General features: G+C 36.5%; 1 protein-coding gene across 2 annotated transcripts in view; it reads left to right on the forward strand.

The window, feature by feature from the left end:
- The window catches only part of WDR26 (WD repeat domain 26), a 39,115-nt gene extending 23,306 nt beyond the window's left edge, over positions 1 to 15,809 (forward strand). For both annotated transcript variants that reach the window (XM_060091377.1, XM_060091378.1), the window contains exons 8-14: positions 1,356 to 1,496; positions 5,225 to 5,344; positions 7,492 to 7,637; positions 7,945 to 8,023; positions 8,298 to 8,427; positions 12,205 to 12,390; positions 15,081 to 15,809. In XM_060091377.1, the coding sequence (XP_059947360.1) occupies positions 1,356 to 1,496; positions 5,225 to 5,344; positions 7,492 to 7,637; positions 7,945 to 8,023; positions 8,298 to 8,427; positions 12,205 to 12,390; positions 15,081 to 15,106 (828 nt within the window). In that variant the 3' untranslated portion in view covers positions 15,107 to 15,809. The remainder of the gene's footprint in view (positions 1 to 1,355; positions 1,497 to 5,224; positions 5,345 to 7,491; positions 7,638 to 7,944; positions 8,024 to 8,297; positions 8,428 to 12,204; positions 12,391 to 15,080) is intronic.
- The last annotated feature ends 8,710 nt before the right edge of the window (positions 15,810 to 24,519 follow it).

The raw sequence follows: 24,519 nt of genomic DNA on the forward strand, positions 1-24,519 counted from the left end.
CCTTCTCCTGTGTCTCTTCGTTCTGATTCATCTTCCACACCGTTGTATGAATTCTGTTCCTAAAACCAAGTATATTATATATTCCCAAGCTTAAAAATCATAAGTGGCTCTTCACTTACAGGATAAAATTTAACCCTTTAGCCTAAAATAATGGTGTCAAGTTTTCCAGTCTTGTCACTTGCCACTTCAATGTTTGCACTATATATAGTTCATCCTGTAAAGCTTCAGAGTCGGGCACCTCAGGTTCAAATCCCTGGTGGTACCTGGTATCAACAAAGGCAAGTTTGTAACCTTTCTGAACCGTGGGTTCCTTCCCTGAAATACGGGGGAGGAGAATTAATACTTAACCTTTTAGATTTATGAGGTTTAAATGAGATACTGTTTGTGGATAGTGCTATTACTGATCAGCACTAAATAAGCGATAGCTCTGCTGGTGGGAATGTAAAACGGTTCAAACACTTGGAAAACAGTTTGGCAGCTCCTCAGAATATTTAGCACAGAGTTGGCATATGACGCAGCAATTCTATTCCTACATAGAGACCCAAGAGAAATAAAGACAGGTCTGCACAAAAACTTGTACATAGTTGTAGCAACATTATTCATAATAGCCAAAAAGTGGAAACAATCCAGATGTTGCAAAATACGGTGTAGTTGTAAAATGGAATATTATTCAGCAACTAAAAGGCATAAAATACTGTTATATTCCACAACATGGATGAACCCTGAAAACATCATGCTAAGTGAAAGAAGCCAATTACAAAAGACTTAGATGTTGTATGATTTCATTTATATGGAATATCCAGAACAGGCAAATCCATAGAGTAAGTCGGGTTGCCAGCGCTGGAGGGAGGGAGAATGGGGAATAACTGCTAATGAGTATGGGGGTTCTTTTTGGGGTGATGAAAATGTTCTCAAGTTAGATAGTAGTGATGGTTGCACAATCTGTGAATATACTAAAAGCCACTGAATCATATACTTTAAAAAGGGTGAATTTTATGGTAAGTCATATCTCACTAAAACTGTCTTAAAAAAGGAGGGGGTTAGCTTCTCTTATACCTGTTTTCCGTTTCCTTGAAAGCCTCATAAGGACAAGGTCTGTGTCATCTTTATTTCCATCTAGCACACAATGCCCTTGTGTGTAGTAGACACTTAACAGACACTGCAGCATGAACGAGTCTTTATGAAGCAAGCTGTTAGAGCTTCAGCTGGGGGAGAAATTGGTGAAATCCATGGAAATGTCCTCAGATTAAATTATATTATCAAAGTGCATCTTCGCAGCTGTTTAAGTTCTTGTGCCCAGAAACCAGGGACTTCAGGAATTGGAGTTAACTAAGTTGTCTTGTTTTCCCTCCTAGGATACACACCTGCTAAAACTGCTTAAAACTTTAGAAGGACATGCTTACGGTGTTTCTTATATTGCATGGAGTCCAGATGACAACTATCTTGTTGCTTGTGGCCCGGATGACTGCTCTGAGCTTTGGCTTTGGAATGTACAAGTGAGCAAGTTTCATCCTTGGTTTAGTCTTTAAAGTATAGTCATACTGCATGTATTCATTATAACTTTATTCATGATCTGTAGACCGGCATCATTCAACCTAAATTACCATGATATATCTCTTGTAAAAGATAATTCGTCAAATGGAACCCAGGTGTCCAGATTTATACTAAATTTAAATATTATGTTGAGCATAGTAGCATTTTTGAAAGAATGATCAGTAGGTATTTTTAGGGATGTTGTACTTTGTAGTGTATAATTTGTACTATTTACTGTAGTACTTTGTACCTCAAAAAAGACTTTACAATTGTTTTACAGATGCACAGTTGTACACGAAACCTCCCTTTCAAGTGTGAAAACATCGACATTATACCAAATTTTCCATTCTGATGGCAATTGCACCATCTCCTTGCCTATATTTAATGTTCCAATCTCGTTTAGTAAATTTAAATTATGTTTTCAGTACTTATTATTAAGGGTTTTATTACGGTTTCTGAATGAAAACTTGAACACTTTATCTAGGGTCCCATTTTAGAAAAACTCAGCACTAAGTTCACTCCATTATCTACAGACTCTATTTTGGAAACCTTGTAGTTATCATTTAAAATTATTTTTTAAACTTCTGTGAGGTGACTGGTTAGGTGATTTTGTGGGAGAAGGGGTTGTTTTGGGTTTGTTTTTGTTTTTGTTTTTTAATAACAGACGTTTCTTTTCTTGGTTTTTTTTTTTTTTGCCGCGCTGCGCGGCATGCGGGATCTTAGTTCCCCGACCAGGGATCGAACCCCTGCCCCCTGCAGTGGAAGCACTGAATCTTAACCACTGGACCACCAGGGAAGTCCCGTTCTTTGTTTTTTTAACCTCTAGGCAGGTGAATAGTTCAGGCTGTGGGTTTGGGTGTAAAAGTGTAAGTTGATGGGATATGGTTTTGAGTTTGAGGACCTATAAGTAAGTTGATTTTTACCAAGAGAGTGAAGATAGAGCTCCATAGAAATGACTCCAACAATAAGATGGTATAGAGGACAGATGAATACTAAGATGTACCTGAAGATGATGTGCCATAAATCTAATTCTACAGTAAGATTTCTATTTCAACCCAGCTTTTAATTAAGAAAATTTCCAAACACTGAGAAAGATTGAAAGATGAGTACAGTGATGACAGTGAGGACCTGTATGCCGGCCACCCTAGATTCAACAGATGTTACTAACATTTTGTTACATATTGTGTGTACATACTTACATGCATGCATACAAACTTACGTACTTATATATATATATATCCATACCCAAAACATCTGGAAGTAAATTAAGATATTTTACCCCTTAATACTTAAGCACGTATCTCCTAAAAAATAACATTCTCCTATATAATCAAATGCCATTATCTTATCTAAGAACATTAACTTTAATTCTCTAATGTCTAATATTCATTTCATAATTTAAAAATCCTCAGTTGTTCCCAAAATGTCTTTACGCCATTTTTATCAAACCGATGTTGAATCAGTGTTGTATTTCTGATTGGGCTCGGGGGGTGGCAAAGCACAGAATAGATTGGATGGCTTCTCAGTGAAACAGGCTTGAAGTGAATCTGACCTAAAAGACAATTTTTTTTCCATTAAAGTTTCTTTTCCCCCCTCAAAGGGAGGAGAGGTACATAGTCATAATCCTATAATAGAGACTCAATTTATAGTGCCTGTGTAGTCTTCCTTTGAGTCAATTTTGAATTTCTGGACAGTTAAACTATGTTCTAGCTTAACTGTTTTACTGTGCATTACGTTACATAGACTTGTTCTAAAAGAGTGGTCCTTTTAAGTCAGTTTTCAAATTGCTCCTTTGTGTTTTTAGGTAGACTCCTAATTACAGGTTTCCCCTGCTACCTGAAAAGTTCCCTGTGGAATGTTTCATGAGCTGAAATGGCGTAAAGCAGCGGTCCCCCACCTTTTTGGCACCAGGGACCAATTTCGTGGAAGACAGTTTTTCCACGGACGGGGGCAGGTAGGGGAAGGGGATGGTTCAGGCGGTAATGCGAGTGATGGGGAGCTGCAGACGAAGCTTCCCTCGCTTGCCCGCCGCTCACCTCCTGCGGTGCGGCCCGGTTCCTAACAGGCCAGGGACCTGTACTTGTGCGCAGCCTGGGGGTTGGGGACCCGTGGTGTAAAGTGAAGAAGCAGTTACCTTAGGACGCATCTTACTAATGGATGCACAAAAGAAATCAAGATAAAGCACAGATGCTTACATAATTCAGAACCATGGCAGCTTGATGCTGAGATGCTGAGTGTGGTTCCCAGGAAGGAACCTGGCGGTGCCGCTCTGACTCCTCAGGGTGTGTGCTGCCTCTGACAACTCGTGGCAAAACACTGAACACTGTTTTCCCTTTTCACGGACGTTTTTTGTAAAAGCAAAAATCCTCTTCAGATGTCTTTTGGTTAGCAAAAACAGGTACTAATGTAGGTCTTTGTGAAAGCCACTTGGCGGAAAGTGAACTTTCGAAAAGCACGGGATACCTGTAATGGCCTCATACACTCGCGGTTCTGAGCATAACAGAGAAAAAGACCATTTCTGCCTTCAGAATTTAGTGTATTAACACATTTGTGAATAGAAAATGCTGAGGATTTAGCTGTTGCATGTGTATTTGTGTTTCTAAACTTTTATTTTTTACCTGTTTATATCGAGCAACCCCAAAAACTAGTGACCTGAGAGCAGTTAACAATATGGGGGAAGGATTTAAGATTGCCGAATTTTTTTTTTCTTTTCAGTGTAAGGAAGACATTCTGGTTTTTGTGCCCTCTTTGCTTTTATTACTTGGCCCCATTTCCTGATCATGCACTTTTTTTTTTTTTTTTTTTTTTTACTTTTGATTACCCATTTCTCACAGGAAAATTATGCCCATGTACTTTTTATTATACCAAGGGCAGCTATTATCTCTCAGATCCTGTTTCTAATCCATGAACAAAATGGAATCAAGACTAAATTAAATGGTATGTGTCTACCTTCTAAGTTGGATAACTTAGAAAAAATAACAGGAGGATATCTGAGGGTTGTAATCAACTAAATAGTCTTGCTTAGTTGGGAATGCTTTAAAATGACTGTGCTAAACAGTACAAAAGTTCTTCATTCTTTTCTGTTACTTTTAATTGAAATAAAGTTATGTATCAGAACAATAATTTGTTTTTCTCTTCCCACTTTCCCTACTCCATTTTGAGCATCTTGAATATGAAGTTTTACATAATTTAGATTGCCTACACTCTTGGCCTAGTTTAAGGGCATAGTTTTTCTTCCTATTAATCATGTTCTTAAGGAGTTGCTAATTGCACGAACTGCAATTTTAGAATAAAATTTATAAAGAACTGTGAACTAAGGAGAAGTGGAAACTCAGAAGGAATAGGTATGTAGTACTGGGCATTTCATTATCTTACTTGGGAAAAATTACATGTTTTAATTTATGAATGTAATTGATTTAAGACAAGAGTTCTGTTGGAGTTTATCTCATATCCCTTCTTTGGATCACATACTCCAGGCATTGTTTGACTCCTGAGTTTTCCTTCAAGTCCTTAATTTCTCTTCTGAGTGCTATAGTCTCTTTCTATGAGGGCAATTTAAACAGTTTATTTCTCTAATTAGAAGTATTAAACTAACCAGATATCCCAGTTACTATCTTTTTTTTTTTTTCTTTGTACATTTCCTTTAGAAGAGTATCTTGAAGATCTCATCCACAGTTTTATTTCCTTGTAGACGGGAGAGCTAAGGACAAAAATGAGCCAGTCTCATGAAGACAGTTTAACAAGTGTGGCTTGGAATCCAGATGGGAAACGCTTTGTGACTGGAGGTCAGCGTGGGCAGTTCTATCAGTGTGTGAGTATTTAGTGCCCTCTTTCAAATGTTTGTTTATTTAAAAGCAAACTTAGTTTTGTAAAAATAAAGAATTCATTTCACTTGATATCTTTTATAAAGTATACTATATGAAGACCTACTTTGCCATCTTTCTAGAAAGGCACTGTCCAATAGAACTTTCTGTGGATTTCTTTTTTTTTTTTAACCATTTCAAGTGCTTATACAAAATATAGGCTTTGAGTTTATTAAAACATTAAAAAAATTGTCCTACTAAACATTTTGTTCTTATAAATAAGTTTCTAATGTATAGGGACAAAAAGGTTTAGTATTTAACTTCTTTGGGGTTTTTTAGCCCTTTGGAATTTTTTGTATCCAAAAAAAAAATGCTGAATTTCACGAGGAGACTGTCTTTAAATATTTGAGGAATAAAAGTGACGATGAGTGTTACCAGAAAACTTTGCGGTCTTTATTTGAGGTATCTTCTAATCATTACCTGCCCTGTTAATCTTGGAGTGTTGGGATAATAAAAATTAATAGGTAAAAAGTCTTATGACAAGGCAGACTGTGATACAAATCCCGTGTCATTACTCTGTATCTAGATTCCACATCTCATATCACTACCTAGCATGGCTCTAGTAGGCCCTTCTAGATTTTTAAAACTAAAATAAGATAATAAATCCCATCAAATCATTCAGTGTAGGTCATTTAACACAAAGACTTTTATGTAGCCACTACAAATTATCAATTTCACTAAGCTGGCTGCTAGACTCGTGGAATCTAGTGTCATATTATCTCAGCATGGTTGTAAGCCATTTCTTTCTTTTTTTGTTTGTTTTTTTGCCAGTTGTCCCAACACTCTTTATTGATATACCCATGATTTTCCAATTCTTTTTTTTTTAATTAATTTATTTATTTTTGGCTGTGTTGGGTCTTCGTTTCTGTGCGAGGGCTTTCTCTAGTGGTGGCGAGCGGGGGCCTCTCACTGTCGCGGCCTCTCTTGTCGTGGAGCACAGGCTCCAGGCGCACAGGCTCAGTAGTTGTGGCTCGCGGGCCTAGTTGCTCCGTGGCATGTGGGATCTTCCCAGACCAGGGCTCGAACCTGTGTCCCCTGCGTTGGCAGGCAGATTCTCAACCACTGCGGCACCAGGGAAGCCCCTATTTCTTTCAAAAAGTTATTTCAAGTGGTCAATACCATTGTAATATACTAATTTAGCATTTTATTTCTGGACTTTCTCTCCATGGGCTAATACTGTACTGCATTGATTGATTGATCTGATTGACATATAACATTATGTTAGTTACAAGTGTACAACATAATGATTCGGTATTTGTATGTATTACAAAATGATTACCACAATAAGTCTAGTTAACATCCATCACCATACATAGTTACAAAAATTTTTTTTTGTTATGATGAGGATTTTTAAGATTTACTTTTAGCAACTTTCATATATGCAATACAGTATTATTAACTATAGTCACCATGCTGTACATTTTAGCATTTAAGCCATTAGTTCTTAATTCCCTGTGTTCAAGACGCATATATGTTTCTGCTGACTTTGCCATCCCATACACTGTTTAAACCTTCAGGATACAGGACTTTGGTAGTTCCCTAATCTGTAAAATGGGAATGGGAATGCCTCTCAGAGCTTTGAATGTTCAGTAAGATAATGGTCCTAAGAGCTTTGCTCATCACGTTACAAATTGGGTGACTTTTTAAAAAATGTCATAACAGATTGCTAAGCTCTGTAAAGTTATAATTAATGTTTTAGTAATCGTTTGCCATATCACAACTTGTGAATATTATAGGACAAGTCCCAATATAGTGAATTTTAAAGGAATGTTTGAATTCTTTTCCAAAAGTTGTGAGACCTTAAAACTTAAGGATTCTTTCTTTCTTTGTATTTATTGTACTTACCTATGCATGGTAGGTTATTGAAGGGAAGATAGATTTACTAAGATTCTCCCCCTCCCCCTTAGGTATTGTTGTAATGAAATTTGACCTATATTCAAATTCTGATGATTAAAAACACTTATGGAACAATTAGGTTGAGATCAGTCTCAGGAAAAGACAAACATTACAAAAAGATATGCTAAGAGATTATTTTGGTTTTGTTTGCTTTCTGAGTGCTGTTAAATAATGGAGTTAATAGTAATTTTCTCCTCAGGATTTAGATGGTAATCTCCTTGACTCCTGGGAAGGGGTGAGAGTGCAATGCCTTTGGTGCTTGAGTGACGGGAAGACTGTTTTGGCATCAGATACACACCAGCGAATTCGGGGATATAACTTCGAGGACCTTACAGATAGGAACATGTAACTATATTTTGTATCCATTAAACAACAGTTATCTGATTTATTTTAAAATAAAAGTGTAGTGGAACTTGCTTCTTCAGAAAAAGAGTTATTATGTTTTTGGTTTTGGTTTGATTGGTAATTTGGGTGGATAGTCAGGTGGTGCTTAGTAATTATTAACTCATTCTTTTTCTTGATTGAAATATAGTATATAATAGTGATTACAGACAAAATTTGTGATACTTAAGCTAGAACATTTTGTATTTTGATAATTTGAATGTCTTGACTCTTAGTATGTTTCTTTTGACAAATTATTTTTTGGTTACAGAGTACAAGAAGATCATCCCATTATGTCTTTTACTATTTCAAAGAACGGCCGATTAGCTTTGTTAAATGTAGCAACTCAGGTGAGTTTATTAAGATAATTCTCAGAAAAATTTAGCTTAGTTAAAGTTTATTGTGATTTTTAGTATATATAAACAAGTGATTCTGTGAATTCTTAAATTTCACTGCATGTGTTTGATCCTTAAGTTTGCAGAGTCAACTAGAAATTTTTCAGTTGGCATTTCGCATAAATAGAAAACGAAAATGTTCATCAGGCAAAGGGATAGTCACAGGTAACTTTTTAAAATTCTTTTGAGTTGAGTTAGAATAAATACCTAAATTCTCTTTTGCTTACAGGGAGTTCATTTATGGGACTTGCAAGACAGAGTTTTAGTAAGAAAGTATCAAGGTGTTACACAAGGGTTTTATACAATTCATTCATGTTTTGGAGGCCATAATGAAGACTTCATCGCTAGTGGCAGTGAAGGTAAATTGTGTCTCTGTTGGTTCACATATATTGATGGACTGAAAGTTCTATAATTCTCTCAACTTGTGAACATAGTCATGTCTCCAAGCAAATTCAAGATGTTAAATCAAAAATTGTATGAGCTGTTTATCCAGTGCACTGTTAATTTCCTTTTCTTGGAATGGTTTGAGTCCTCCTATTGTCACAAATTAATAGTGCCTGTTTTGGCTATGTGGAGGTGTGTTTGGTGCATGTGTCAAATCAAGATTTAGTTAAATCTTTATTCTCTTGTATGTTGACTTTTTTTTTAATAGATTTTATTTGTTTGTTTATTTATTTATTTTTTGGCGTTGGGTCTTCGTTGCTGCACACGGGCTTTCTCTAGTTGCAGCTAGTGGGGGCTCCTCTTCATTGCTTCATTGCTTCTCGTTGTGTTGGCTTCTCTTGTTGCAGAGCACGGGCTCTAGGCATGTGGGCTCAGTAGTTGTGGCGCACGGGCTTAGTTGCTCCGTGGCATGTGGGATCTTACCAGACCAGGGCTCAAACCCGTGTCCCCTGCATTGGCAGGCGGATTTTTTTTTTTTTTTTTTTTTTGGCGGTACGCCGGCCTCTCACTGTTGTGGCCTCTCCCATTGCGGAGCACAGGCTCCGGACACGCAGGCTCAGCGGCCATGGCTCACGGGCCTAGCCTCTCCGCGGCATGTGGGATCTTCCCGGACCAGGGCACGAACCCATGTCCCCTGCATCGGCAGGCGGATTCTTAACCACTGCGCCACCAGGGAAGCCCCAACTTTTTTTCATGAGACTGATGGTTTTCAGATGTTAGTAGTATCTTAAAAATCAAGGTTAATTGTTTTACCTGATCTTGGACAAAATTGACTATAGTTAGATAATTTAGGATGCTTATGGTCTCAGAGAAGCTGAAATTATAGAATTGTGTCTACTACCTTTTTGAATAAACTTACTCTCTGGTCTAATAACATCGGTATTTCAGGCAGGCATGTGCCTAAACTAGTCAGTCTGATTTAAAATAGAAATGGTTTAAAATATGCAAGCACAAGTAAGTGAGGCAGTATTAAAAGTTGGTGTATGTTTTAAGGTGATAGAAACAAATAATGGCAAATTATTGGAAATTTTCATTCAACACATTTTCTTGAGTACCCACTATACTGTTCTAGTACTATAGCAGCAAATTATTTAAGTCATTTTTTAAAAAACTGAATCTAGTTTTCCAAGGTAGACCAAGGAACTGGATTGTATTGGTAAACACCTGGTAATGTTCAATTACTGTGTAAGATGTTTCTGTTATCCCTTTCTTGACAAAAAACCGATCTCAGTAGCTAAGAGGATCACAAAGTGACACATGCGTTTTTCCTTTGTGTATACAGTGTATTTAAGGATTAAGACAAAGAGACATTTAGGGATTTAGATTTTAACATGAAGCATATGAATTTATCCTTTCTTTCCCCCAAAAAAATCAGTCAGATAAGATTGAGAAAAGAGAAGAGTGGTTTGCTAGGTAACAGTTGGGAGTTCACTTCTTTCCCGTCAAAAAGTCTTTTTTATCTGTTAGTTTAATCATGTTGTTTTTTTCTAGGTTCTCCATTGGCTTCTAATTTGATATGATCTAAACATATTAATAAGCCTTCTACTTGCTTTTTAGCTCTTCCTACTCAAAGATCTCTTTCCCCTTGCTCTATTTAATCCTGCTCCTGGGGAGGGGGTTGCCTCTTAATTATGCCTCACAATCCCCTATAGCTCTTTCTAAAAATAATACGTAGCCTAGAAGTGCTTTAAAAATATGTGTTGCTACCATTGTCCCTAGTGATGCCAATCTTTTTTTTTAAGCCCAAACTTTAGAATTAAGCCTGATGAATAATATAATTAAGCCACACATTATATTCTGCTTAGGGATAAAATGAAACATAACTATGATGGAAAGAGATTAGCATTGTCATGATTCAGGTGGTTTAGAATGGTTCTAAAAGTGTTCTCAACACCAAGTGGATATAGCAACTGTATTATCTCCCAAGATGACCACAGTAATCCATTTGTCATTTATTGTCAGAAATATATTCCAAGAACCTTCCAAATCCCCAAATATATGAATGTCAGTATAAAATAGAGCAATTAGGAAACCTTTCCCCCTAAAAGTTATGCCATTACTCCAGCCTTTTCATTGTGCTGGAAATATATAGAAAAACTTATTTTTTACCTCTGCATAGGCACTGGATTCCCTAAACTGGTACAGTAAGCAGAGCTTGATCGTAAAGCCTGTCATTCTGACCTTGACTACATCAAATCTTAATTTTTGCTGACTGTTCAGCAAATATCCTCCTCGGGTATGTGTTCACAAATCCAAATGTAGGTAGATTTCAGTTGCAGTCACACTTTTCAAGCCTGTAATCTTTCTTTCTGGACTTGCTCTGTCCAAGGGGAAACATAGCTAGTCTGGGCTTTTTTTTTTTTTTTTTTTTTTTTTTTCTTTTGCTAATTTTATTTTATTGAAGAAAATTATTTTCAGAAATGATTGAACAATAAGTACCCTCTAGGAAAGATACATTCAGTACTTCAGTGAGTGCCTTTTAGCTTTTGCTTCACATACTCAAAAAAATGTTCAGAAACAGTTCCAACTTTTTATCCTTGTAAGTTGAAACCAGGGCATTTTTTTTTTTTTTTTTTTTACCACAAGTTTATTACCTTTTCACCACTCTGAAGTTTCCTCAGTTGGCAGCACATCCACTGAAAGTTCCCACATTGATCACATAGTTGATTGACAGATCTTCAGATAGGACACTTTTCTAATTTACCCTGGGATTCTGCCTTCTGCTGAAAAGCAATCACTTCTATTTCGTTAACTCCTTGTGGTAATACATGTTGTTTAATACGTGCTAGACTCTGTTCAAAACACTTCTTCATGTACAGACTTACTTTATCCTCATAACGTGATGAGGTAAGTACAGATCCCCGTTTACAGAGGAGTTGCAAAGAGTGGGTGATGTGCCCAAAGTTACACGGCTGGTCAGTGATACAGGGAGCGTGTGGACTGGGTAGTCTGACTCTACAGCCCGTACTCTGAACTTCTACTCTGTACTAGTCCGTTGTTTTGTTTTTGAAGATTAGTTTATCACAAAGTTGTCAGGGTTTTTGTTTTTTATGGTCACTTAATGAGATTACAAATAGACTACTACAAAGTCATATTATTATGCTGTCTAGCCTCACAAGTAAACTCTTGAGCAGGGCCTCCTGGATTTCAACCCCAGTTTCACCATTTACCGGCTGTTAACCATGAGCAGATTGCTTAAACTTGCAGTTCTTTAGTCGCCGTCTGTAAAAGGGATAAGCATAGTGCCCACCTCATGATGGTGGTGAAGATTAAGTAATATACTTAGTACATTATAAGCACTCAATATTTAGCTATCATAATTGCTATATTTGATTTGGATACATTGCTTTTCTATCACCTCTCATTTCCATAAAATCTGTCTCTATCCTAGATTTGTTTATATTCAAAGATCTTGACTGTGATTATATATTGTGTATTACAGAATATTACAGATAGATTTTGTGGTGACTTGCAAGCTAGTCAGTCATCAGTAACAGGGAAAAAAATGTGTATTTTATGAAAATGGCTTTTTTCAAAAGGTAATTTGTTAAATTGTTCACATTGTTTTTGTTGTCCTTTCAAGTTCTAATAAGTTATACGTTCCATGTGTAATGAGCAATAAATTTAAAATCAGTTGGTTTTGTTAATATGTAACAACTCCCTGACTTTTCTCTGAATTACTGTTTATTCAGATCACAAGGTTTACATCTGGCACAAACGTAGTGAACTGCCAATCGCGGAGCTGACAGGGCACACACGCACCGTAAACTGTGTGAGCTGGAACCCACAGATCCCATCCATGATGGCCAGCGCTTCAGATGACGGCACCGTTAGAATATGGGGACCAGCGCCTTTTATAGACCACCAGAATATTGAAGGTAACCATCATACAGTATCCCTGTGTTTTCTCCAGATGAAATGTTGCCCTGCTTATCATAAAGTTGTAGCATTTTTAAGCGGTACTTTACTTAAAGTGTAGGATACAATCGATTTTTTTCCCTCATTTAGAGATTGTACACTATATCTTACTCCACAGAAGTTTAATTAATCTAAGACACAGCAGTATTTTGTTTGTTTGTTTTATTGGTGACAGTGGGGAGAATAAGCTGGAAAGTGCCACCTCATTTACATCCAGTTAGTATCGCCACTTTCAAAATTTTATTGAAAATCTCGCTTCATCAAGCAAGAAGTATTTTATACTTTCATACCCATGAAAACTAGCTAGTATATGAAATTTGAACAACTTTAGAATGATCTTGATTATAGTTTTACCCTTAAAAATAAATATCTGTTAATACCAATAGAGAAAAAGAAGGGAACTAAAATTTATCATGTACCTATGTGCCAGGCGGCCTGCTAGGCCCTTTATATACACTGTCTTGCGTAACATCTTCACAGCCCTGTAAGAGAAGTAGAAGAAGTGTTTTTATCCTCATTTCTGTGGATGTAAAAACTGAAGCATGGCAAGACTAGTTAACTTGTTGAGAGCTGCCAGGTCTTCAAATCTAGGTCTGAAAGGTTTTTTCCACTACTTTCAGATACTTGAAGAAAGCCCAAAGCCAAAAAGCTTAACAGTTAAGGACATAGCTTAATTGAGCAAGATATTGGTACTAGAGAGAGGAGATAACGAGAGCAAAAATATTCAGTTTGCTTAGAAAGACGTAGTTTACCTAGAAACAGATAAACAGGTTTTTTTGTTCACAGTGTGTCCCACCTAAATGCTTTTAGTAAGAAAGATGACCAACCGTTCTCAGTTAAGTTATTCTTAGAGGAGGAGGGTTGTCATGGTAGCATGTGTGGTTTAAAAGCCTATTTTCTGTGCTTTTGTCTTTGTGGTACAAACTGTAAAAGACTTGACCAGATCTCACCTGTCAGTGAGGATGTACAGCCAAAGATGAGAGTAAAAAGCATGAAGAGCACACAGGTCAAAAAGTTTGAGAATTATTGTTCAGTTATTCAGAACCTTCAAGGACCTTTTTGTATTTCTACATCACTACATGACGTTCTAACATTCCCCTGTGAGATCAGCTAAAACTAAAACTCTGGTTGATCTCCTATTGTTCGTTGTTGTTTTTAGGTTTCAAGCCCCACTCTCTTAGATGTTTTAGAGATCTATAACTGAGATTATATGTGCTTTTCTAATTTTATTAGTCATTTTAGAAGTTATTTCTTCAAATAAACATATTTGATTTGAAGAAGTAGGAAAACATTAGGTATATAGTAACAGACTTACCTTGTAGGTGGGTTTATTTTAGACATACCTTTAAGGGTATGTTTATGCTTCTACTACTGTAAAACAAAAGTTACACTGCTATTTGGTAAGTTAACTATTGTGGATACTCATTATTGTGGGTGAGCCAAACTTGGCCCCGTTGTAAGAACTGGGTCTAATTCAGCAATTTTCAGTTGTGCTTTGCAACATAGGTATAGCCCTAAAATTTCTCTTATATCTAAAATAGGAAAACAGCTTCTGTATAACTAGAAATTTGGGTAATGCCTTTTATGCAGGCATCTTCTGGGTTCTTTTTCCCACACTTGAAAACTTTTTTTTCTAATTAATACCTGTTTGGAATAGACGTTTTGGAAAAATATAGATGAAGCTAAGGAAATGACATTCAAAAATCATGATATCCTAAGATACTATAAGTCATTGAAGTAAAAATATTTCACTTAATTTCAAAAAAGAGAATTGCTGACCTTTTAATTATAACAGTAAAGTTCCATACTGCATTTTTTTTTTGAGGACTGTATAAAATAGAATAGGATCAAGTACTAATGCATGCTACAACATGGATGAACTTTGAAAACAATATGCTAAGTGAAAGAAGCCAGACACAAAAGAGCACCTACTGTGCTTCCATTTATATGAAATGGTCCAGAATAGGCTAATCCATAGAGAAAGTAGACTAGTAGTTGCTTAGGATTGGGGGGTGAGGGTTTGCTTACAACTGCTAATGGTGATGAAAATATTCTAAAATTGATTGTCATGATGGTTGTACAATCCTGTGAATATACTAATAGCTATTGAATTGTCCACTTTAAATGGGTGCATTGTAGAGTGTGTGAATTTGTATCGGTAGAGCTGTTGACACATTACCCCCCCACAGACACACAGAAGAGTAGGGTGATATTGCAGAATTTCAAACTGAGCCACTGAAAGGAGAATTAAATACATAGTTATAATGCACAGTTTACCTTGGACTGCCAGATCTTCTTTATTCTCTTCTATTGTAAACTACCATGAAGATTTTTCTGTTCTGCCTAAGTATTTCAAGGTTCATGTTTCAAGTATGAGATTCCAATGTGATTATTCTCTTGGGTTCTCCAATATTCAAAATAATCCTGAGTTTAGATTGTAATATATAGCCTAAGATGTGATGTGGACCCAGTTTTAAGAATAATGACGAAAGTATCAAGAATTTGCCTTGATGTGATCGTTTTCTAATGTTAGGATATTTTGTAATGGCATGATGCTGATGGTAAAACTTTCTAACTGGTAACTTTTTTCTCCCCCTCCCCTCTTCTTCCTCTTTTCCCCCAATACACATGTCATCTTGTCTTCATTCAGAGGAATGCAGTAGCATGGATAGTTGATGGCGAATTTGGAGCAGACGACTTCTGTTTAACTTAAAATTAGTCGTATTTTAATGGCTTGGGATTTGGTGCAAACAAACATGATTGATAGCTGGACAGACATGCTCGTCATGAAAAAAGAACCATTTCTGAAGCCCGACTGGGGCCAAACATTTACACCTTGCTTCATAGTAACCAGTTGAGATGAAGCACGTCGTTAGAACGTTGTTGGACACCATGTTGAATTATCCCCCCATCGGTTGTGAAGAACTGTGCTACATTCAGGCTTACCCATTGAACTCAGTATATATAATTTTTTCCCTCCTGCCTTTTGTCGGGCAGGATCCATTCTTGTTGCTCTTCTGTGTAATGAAGTTTAAATGCTTGTTTGGAAAACTTTATTTAACAGTTTAGAAGGCTTGATAGAAAGAGTGCATTAGTCTGAAGAGTATACATTGGATAGGAAAGAATTTCCTTCTTTTGTTTCTCCAAATCTTTCCGCCTTATTTAGCTTGAGATCTTTGCAGCTTGGTTCATGGATTCTAGCCTTGCCCGTTGCGCAGTATATACTGATCCAGATGATAAACCAGTGAACTATGTCAAAAGCACTCTCAATATTACATTTGACAAAAAGTTTTGTACTTTTCACATGGCTTGTTGCCCCGTAAAAGGGTTAACAGCACAATTTTTTAAAAATAAATTAAGAAGTATTTATAGGATTAAAGTGACTTCATTTGTATACATTTGGAATCTAAACCAGCTTAAAAAGAGTTTCCTCTATGACTTAGATACGCAGTATAACTGATGCTCTTCTGGAATACCACATGAGACATGGTCAGAAACAGTGCTTGGAAGGATATCACACAGGAAGTTCAGAGTAGTGCTTTGAAGATTTTCCCCCTTTTGTTTTATTCCTGAAGGAACATCAGTACCTGATCTTCAAGAAATTCAAGATTCATAACGAGAATTTTAAATTTATACCAACATGAGAGATCAGTGGTCAGTTTAGATTTTCAACAAAGCTTGTTCCAAGTTGTTCTCAACTTGGGGAATCATTTTGGTGTGATCTAGCAAGAGAGTAGGAGTCAGCAGATATAACCACTTTGGAAATTCATAGTATAATTGAGCTTGTTAGAAGAATTCAGCAGGTTACAGACATACTTAAACTGGGTTTAAAACCTAGGAGTCATTTCTCTAATTGCCCTTAATATTTTGACATATAGGGATACGTAAATTTAAAGAATATTTCTTCTCAGATTTTCAGATATTGCCATACTGAACCTCATTCTAAACTGGTGCTGTGGATAGTCTCCCTCTCCCCTCCCCTCTTAGTTTAAGGAAGGGTTTCCTTCATGGAAAAGCACTTTTAATTTTGAGAATTTCACGTTTAAAATAAGCCAAAAGCCTGATGTTCACGTTGTGCTTTTAAACCCCGTAACAGCTGAGTACAACATACTTAGTCTCCTTTGAAATTCCCTCCCCTCTTTAGTAGAGGATATAAATATGGTGACCATAGCTGTTACGTCGGGAAGAGGAGTGGGAATACCCCCAAAATAAGATTCTGGTGAAGAAAAAGTCTTAACACTGTTCCCTTTCGGCCCAGCCAAGTCTATAATATATTACTACCATGAGTAGACTCCTTCAGGATCCACAAAGAAGAGAAAGGCTTGGATGTTAGTTCTTCCATCAGGGGATGGGTGGGTAGGGGAAGGTAGCAGGGAGAAATGGGTAAAGTCAGGGAAGGGGAGAAGAAAGAAAAACACAATTGGCCTTAAAATAGCTCGGATTCTCCCAGAAGCTCATAGTAAGCGAAAATGATAGATCGTGGTCAGCAGATTATTTTATCAAATTGGTAATGTAAAAGATTTCTTTAAGCTCCATTTTGCAGAGACCACCACTTAGAGAATCAAGAATTCCTGTTTTGATACTTCTAAGTTAAAATAACTATGTTACAGTTTATCTGGTACTTCATTTTTCTTAACTAAAATTACTTTTTACTTTAAGCTTGAATAAAATCTTCATTGGTAACTGTATATAATTAAGTGGCAACTTCTCTTTACCTCAGTACAGTTAAATCCATTCATATTTTAAGTGATTCATGTATACCCTGAAGCCGTTAATACACCCCAATCTCTATGGTAACATCACTAACAAAATGTGGGCATAGAAACTCCACAGCTGTTTACAAATTTGGTTACAGTGTGCTATGGTACATGTGTAACATTCACGGAGATTTGTGCCCATTCAGGGGCAATTTGGCGCTCAGAGTCTACTATACTTCACCCAGCCACCCCTAGATCTGAGTTTTCAGAGTGCTTCTGAAGTACAGTTAAAAACACTTTAAAAAAGTGGAGTAAAAGTGAGGCACACTTTACAAGAACATAACTCCATTAAAACGGAGTAACAACTATGCAAAGGTTTCTATAGCAGCTAGGTGAGTTTGTGTTCCAAGTCTGTCTTAACTGGCAGCTTCCTATATATACTGGTACTTTACTGTGCCAATTTGCTGTAAACGTCTACTTCATGCATGTGCCATGCAGCGACTGTGCTAGAAAGGTAAAATAAATGAAGATACCCAGGATTTTATGGTACAGAGAACCTGATAGCAGGCTGGTCTAACTCATAGCTCTTAACTGAAAACTTCTGACAGTGCTGTGGTCTCTATATAGGCTTGAGGTGAGAATATACAGAGTGAGAATACTACCAAGCCAGCTGCAAGATACTAACAAATGTATAAACTGAAAAGTACCAATACTTTTTGCACATAGATCAAAATAGAGTGGAGAATTTTGGCTCCAAAAATCAGGTTAGTAGGCTCATTTCCATGTGCTTAAAAATGTTTTTTTGTTGTTACTATTCATTGATTAAGGGCTAGAGCACGTATGAAATTAAATGTCTTTTTCCTCCAAATAACTGGTTATTAGTAGTACAGTGTTGGATTTGGGGATTCCTAAGACTGGTGTGTGGGTGGTGAATTAGAGTTGGGGAATTAGCTGGGAGGGATGACAAAGCTTCAGTTGGGGTTTTTGTATGTTATTAGTGTTCATTCTAGCTAGCTACATTTCTTTTGCTCTTATTGGCCAGGTAAATGTTATATTTAACCAGGTAAGTAGTTTAAACAGGGAATTTTTTTTGCAAATGCCCCTACACATTGGCCCATTTCAGTGGGTGGGAGAACAGAAAGGGATTACCTAACTTTAAAAATAAACAAGTAATTAAAATAACTTGCTAAATGAAAGGAAGAAAATCAATTTTTATCAGTATTTCCTTAATTTGAAATCACATGTAGTAGTATGGTAATTTTTATTATTAGGAGTGTTCTCCCTCTGGAGTGGCATTTCATGACATTAATAGAAAACCCTTTTTTCCCCCACCCCTCCCCATCTTGAAATTTTCTTTTTTAGGATGTTGGTTCCTGCACACAAGAACTGACCCTATCACCTCTGCTCACAGTGGTAAATATAACGTACATCTCTTGAAAGGGAAATATCCATGTCAGTTTCTTTCACAGCAGAAGAATGGCTACTTTTGAATGGGGAGGAAAGAAGACATTTTTCTTAATATCCTTTTTGTCCCATCTCTAAAGTGTATAAATATCTTTATTTCATTTTAATTTCTCATTTAGATTTTAGCAACTTCTCTTTCGGGGTTGTTCTCCAAAATATTACTTCCATTTCAAAAACCATATCGGATTTAATTTAAACCGCTAACTTTAAAAGAATAGGTGAATCTGCATTTATACTTAGACACTTTCTAAAAACAGGGTGAACTTAATTGAAAATTTTCAGTGTTGTTAAGCTATTATTATAGTAGCTGCCCTATAGTTGCAAAAACAAAAACTATAAAAACCCATCCCTTATCTACTTAATCCAGATGGCCTGGATTTAATGAAACTAAGAGAATAAAAATGTGTGCGTGTGTGTGTTGTGTGTCTGTGTGAAAGAGATTACTTAATTCATAAAAAGTCCTGGAAACAGCTGTTCTGGGTTCTTGTCAGTTTCACTAAAAGTCTCGTGCACATGTGAAGTGCCCTCTCTGAATTGAAGGTTTGGTTAATACTGGTATATTTTTATAAGACTGAAATTGTGTCCCCATCTTTAACTTAAAACATTTTCATCATCAGGGTCAATGTGCTAAAAACTGAATCGGAACATTTTTAGGCACAGATGGAAAAAAATGTTATTGGCTCCTTGAAAATGTGTGTGTGTGGCGAGGGGAATAGATCCACAAAAGCATGTATGTACTTACAAACCAAGCTGTAGAGATCAAGAAAAGAACTTAAGTGTTGATCTCAAGATTTCTAAATTGTCAAGATTTACATGGCATTGTGGTGGAACTAGTTAAAACTTAGAGCTTTTGATATATAATAACTATTTGCTATGGACTGATTAAATGTTTCAAAGGATTGTGTTCTTAAATATTGGGTTTTTTTTTTAACTGCCTCTCAGATTATATTTAGTAGTTTAAATTTCTTTGCTTTATTATTTCATTAAAGCATAAGAAACTTCAGGTCTCTGATATATTTATTTTCACTTGTTCTACTAATTATTTACAAAACACCCTTTGTTAACTTTTATTTTATAAATGTGTAGTATATTAAATGTCTTTAAATTTTTGTTCAATTGAATCTACATTAACTTCGATTTGCTTTCCTGGGATTTTTTTTTTTAATACACCTTTTCCATGTCAGTGCATAGCACTTAACCAATCGTTTGTATTCCCTTTCAATCCAATAAACAGAATGAATAATTAAGTAACTGTTGCTGTGTTAAATCTCCTAATAGCCATTAGCCTGAGTGTCTAACTAGTACTATTTTTACCTAAAATAATTGATTTGCTGAATTTGACATCCATAGATGTACCTGGAGTTTTTTTAGTGGTGTCCAACGGAGTACTGCTTTGCCAGTTGAGATAATCTTTTTTTTAAAGAGCTATTGTGTGTAATCATGGATTAATTTAGAAAACTCTCAGGAACATTTGCATTTTTAAAGGAATCATATGCCACATGTTCAAAAATATTACTGCGTCTGAAATTATGCGTTTAGGCAGTGGATATGCTGACAAGGGGAGAAAATATATTTCCAGTTTGAAATTAAAATTTATTTCATAACAAATAAATATATAGTTATTTAAAGATACCCTTGGAGAAAGTATTCAATGTATACAAACCTATATAGTACATTTGTATTTATGAAAAAAAGGAAAAGAAAACCAATTGCCCATCAGGGTGAATTATTACAGAAGTAGGCTTTATGATTTTTACTACTAAGAGTGGTGGTCTGCACAGTAAAAGGAAGTGCAAATGTGAAAAACTAGTACTTGGCAGGCAATCAATGGAGACTCAGCTTAGGATAGCAGATCCACTGATGAGGCAGAGAGAGGTAATGCTTCCACACTACTGCTCCCCACCTTAAAGGTACGGTTTGCCACTTCCTCTGGTCAACGGGCAAGAGAGAAGTTTTTTCTACTTGGAGTCTTTAAATACAGCTATACTTTGCAGACTTAGCTTAAAGTTTCATGCCAGATCCCAGCACCAGGTATAGAAAATTTCCCAACCTTAATAAGTCTTGAGAGTTGTATTTTAAAAACACAATTCAATTCCCTTTCATTTAAGCAAAAGAAAAGGTGATGGTCTTCAGTTACATCATTTCATGACTTCTACTTGGAATTTTTCCCAGAAAAACTTAAAACTGTTAAAGAACATTCAACAAACAAAATGACCCCATCATCCTATCACTACTTCCAAGAATCTTAAGTGTCTGCCATTGGTTTTGTGGCAGTGGGCTCTTCTCCCTCAAACCTGACGAGCGTGGGTAACGTGGGCTTGCTGTATAGGAAACAGTACAATCATGTAATTAACAAAATGTTAAATCGGCATGTAATGTATAGCTAATGCTGGAAACAGGGAAGAACAAGAACAAGTTTTCAGCAAGTTTTAATTTCCTTTTCTGATGCGAGGATTAGTGGCTTCTTTGGTCCCTGTATTAAATTGATGCAACTGGAGTCCCTCATACACAATTTAAGACTTTTAACATCTTATTCAAGACATAATTAGCCATGGTGATAGGCCATATCTAGAATTCAAATAAATGAATGTGCTAATGTTCTTCATTTAAGTTCTCCTGTGTGGCTTTTTCCTCATTTTGAATATAATTTTAAAATGCAGCTACACATTGAATTGGGAGTTGTATACCAAATAGTTTCCAAATATTGAATAACTTTCCCTCATCCCCCAAATGGGAAAATATCAGTTTGTGGCCTGTGAATTCAGGAAAGGGGTCTTGATTTTATTATCAATGAAAAACTTGTTCTAAAAGTTCTTTCACACTATGTGTAAATGGGCTCTTTTTCCCGTTAATGGATTTGCATGAAAAAACTTTTTCAGTAAGATTTTGTTTTCTTTTTCCCCTGTTAATGGGTTTGCATGAAAAAAACTTTTCAGTAACATTTTGTTTTCTTGTCCACAAAGAACTGATACTATTCAACTGGTTTGGTTTTAATTTCCTTTCTCTTTCTATGCTTTCTCCTAGTGTTTGTATAAATAACTGGAGTGCTTATTGGGTACCAGGCACTTTATATACATTATTTAAACTTCTATCTCTGTAAGCAAGTATTGCTCACTTTTTTTCAATGATAAACTCAGGCTTAAGGAGACTGAAATACAGTTAATAGATGGTAGTACTGGGATTCAAACCCCTGTTTGATTCCAAAGCCTTTGCTTTTAACTCCTAAATCCAAGGGCATGTGAGATTCAACTGAAGCCTTTTTTAACTTTTAGATTTCGAAGCCACCTTCCAGATCACAAGTCAAATTTGTTAACATGTCAGGTAATTGTGTGTTGTCAGCTGACACTAGTCCACTTACTGGTGGTTTTTGAAAACAGTGGGACTATACTATATTATTACTTCAGCAATGAGACCAAGAATTAAAAGTAGGAGCAAGAATGGTAATGTGAGGGACTAACCACAACGCACACACTATTTGGTCCTTGAGTCACATGAGTACAGAACAGGTATTCCTTTGGGCTAATATACTGGGTGCTTACTTTAGGCCAGTCACTATGGATGGGCCACTCATTCCATTCTCATTTAATTCTCAAGGTACCTTCATGGGGCAAATACTCTAATTTCCATTGTACAAATGAGGGAAGTAGGCTTAAATAAACTAACTGGTATGAAGGAGCTGGGATTCTAAGCCAGGTGCCCCTGAGCTTATGCTATTAGCCACTGCACACATAAACCTCCTTTGGTCTGTAGATGGCCACTTATACCCTAGATTAAAAGCTGACTGTTAAAAACTTGTCAAAGATAGGTAAAACATTTACGGGCACACTTCTTTACTGATTCTAGTTAACTGTGTAGTTCATAGAAGAAAATGACACTTTTGAAATTATACAGATTTTTCTCCATACAATTAAAGCAACCAATAAAACAGACTCATGAAGTATCATAGAAGAAAACCTCCACAATAAATTTGAATGTCTTTAAATTGTTTTATATAGTGGTTTTGGATTTAAATGTAAATCCTATCACTTGGTGTGTCACTTTAGACAAATTACTTATCTGTCAGAGTTCCCTCATCTATGAAAGAAGCTAACAGTATCTTCTTACCAGACAGCATTGTGATGGGTGAGAATGCACATAGTAAAATCAGAAACGATTTTTTTAAAGAGTTTATGGCAGTTAGCAAAAGAATACTGGAGGTTCTACACAACAAATGATTGCTATGTCCAATGAAACAGTTTCTTCAACAAATTGCAAGGAAAATAATAGGGAATTTAGTAGATTAAGAGACTTAAGGACATTAACCAAATGAAATGTACAGATATTTGCTGAATCCCAATGTGAACAAACCAACTGTAAACCTTGAGCCAATGGGGGAAATTGGAGCACCCATTGTATATTTAGTACTAAGTAATTACCAATTTATGTATGATGCTGGGACTGTGTGTATGTTTTAAGAACCCTTATCTTACAGAGATATGTGTAAAAATACTACATATGTACTAATGTCTGGTATTGGCTTCAAAATAGTGTGGGGGAGGGAAGGTAGTAGGTTATAGATAAAACAAGAATGCCCGTAAGTTTGATTATTGTAACTGGTAAAATAGAAGATTACCAACTGACACGGATTAGTCCTGTTACTGTCTTCCAAAAAGTTAGTATCTTTATACACAGCTACACCAGAAGCTAGCCTTGCCCTGCAGGTCACTCTGACACAGTAGATGCAGTGGCAGCCAAACTTGTTGCTTTTTAATTGAGCTGTCAAGTTCAGCCCTCACCCGCTTTGCATCCAACCTGTGAAATAGGCTGCTGATCAGATAAAGTCATAAGATCAGGCTCTACAACGTGATTCCACGTTACATCCTCTCCTTCAGAGATTATCAATTTGAATGAATTGAGCTGTGAAAACAGACGAAGGATTCAAGCTCCTTCCTTGTTCAAGTGCCAGCCTCTTGCCCAAAGAGTATATGGTACTTAGAATAGCAGATTGAAGATGAGCCAAGTCCCCTGGATAAATAACAAAGTGGGGATTCTGACAAAGCACCGGGCGCTTAGAAGGGAACCAGGAATCAGAGAGATGGCTGGAGACTGATGGTATAGCAGTATGTAAGTCCGCATCTTTACTAGTCCTCTCAACATCTACACACGAGGTGCTCCACTGGAGAACAGCAGTTTCAGTATTTGTTCGACTGACTCACATTCTGACTAGGCGCTAATGTTGAATAGGAACTAATACAGGTGAAACCAAGACTGTTCCATAACGGATGTAGCAAACCAAATACACAGCAGGGGAAGCCACGGTCAAACCTCTGAGCTCCCAGCTAGCTGATTCTGACCACTCACCCACCACCCACTCCTCACCCAGCCTCAGAGGGAAGCCATTGAAAACAAAAACAGCTTTTATCAAGGAATTTATTCTAAAGAGCAACTTAGTGATCAGTCCCTTTAACAATCTATATCCTGACGGTGATTATCACTGTGATTACTGCGGTTCACAATGCTAACCCTAAGGCTCTGAATGACCCTCAGTCCTTAGATTATATTTAGAGCAAAACAATTAGACTACTACCTTTTAGAATGTTCACGGTAAGTATGGGTTAAAACCAAAAGGCTTCACTGACAAATGCTCAGATAGAAGAGCCCATTCTTTGAACAGCCTTATTAACTGCAGTTTCACTACACCAAGCATATTTCAATCTTTGTCACACTACATTGCAAAAGAGTATTCTTGGCTTAAAGTACACAAACTCAGGGGGCAGCAATCTAGATAATAGGCATAGAATTTCAAGACTTCCCTTCTCTGTCTTGCTGCCTGTTTCCATGTATTAGAACAATTTTACTTACACGCAGTGGGTAATTAATTATACCTAGTACATAATACTTTTCATCACAATTACTTCTGACAAAATATTACTTGTGAGTAAAGTTGAC

This window comes from Mesoplodon densirostris, chromosome 2 (assembly GCF_025265405.1).
Source record: "Mesoplodon densirostris isolate mMesDen1 chromosome 2, mMesDen1 primary haplotype, whole genome shotgun sequence".
Lineage (NCBI taxonomy): Eukaryota > Metazoa > Chordata > Mammalia > Artiodactyla > Ziphiidae > Mesoplodon > Mesoplodon densirostris.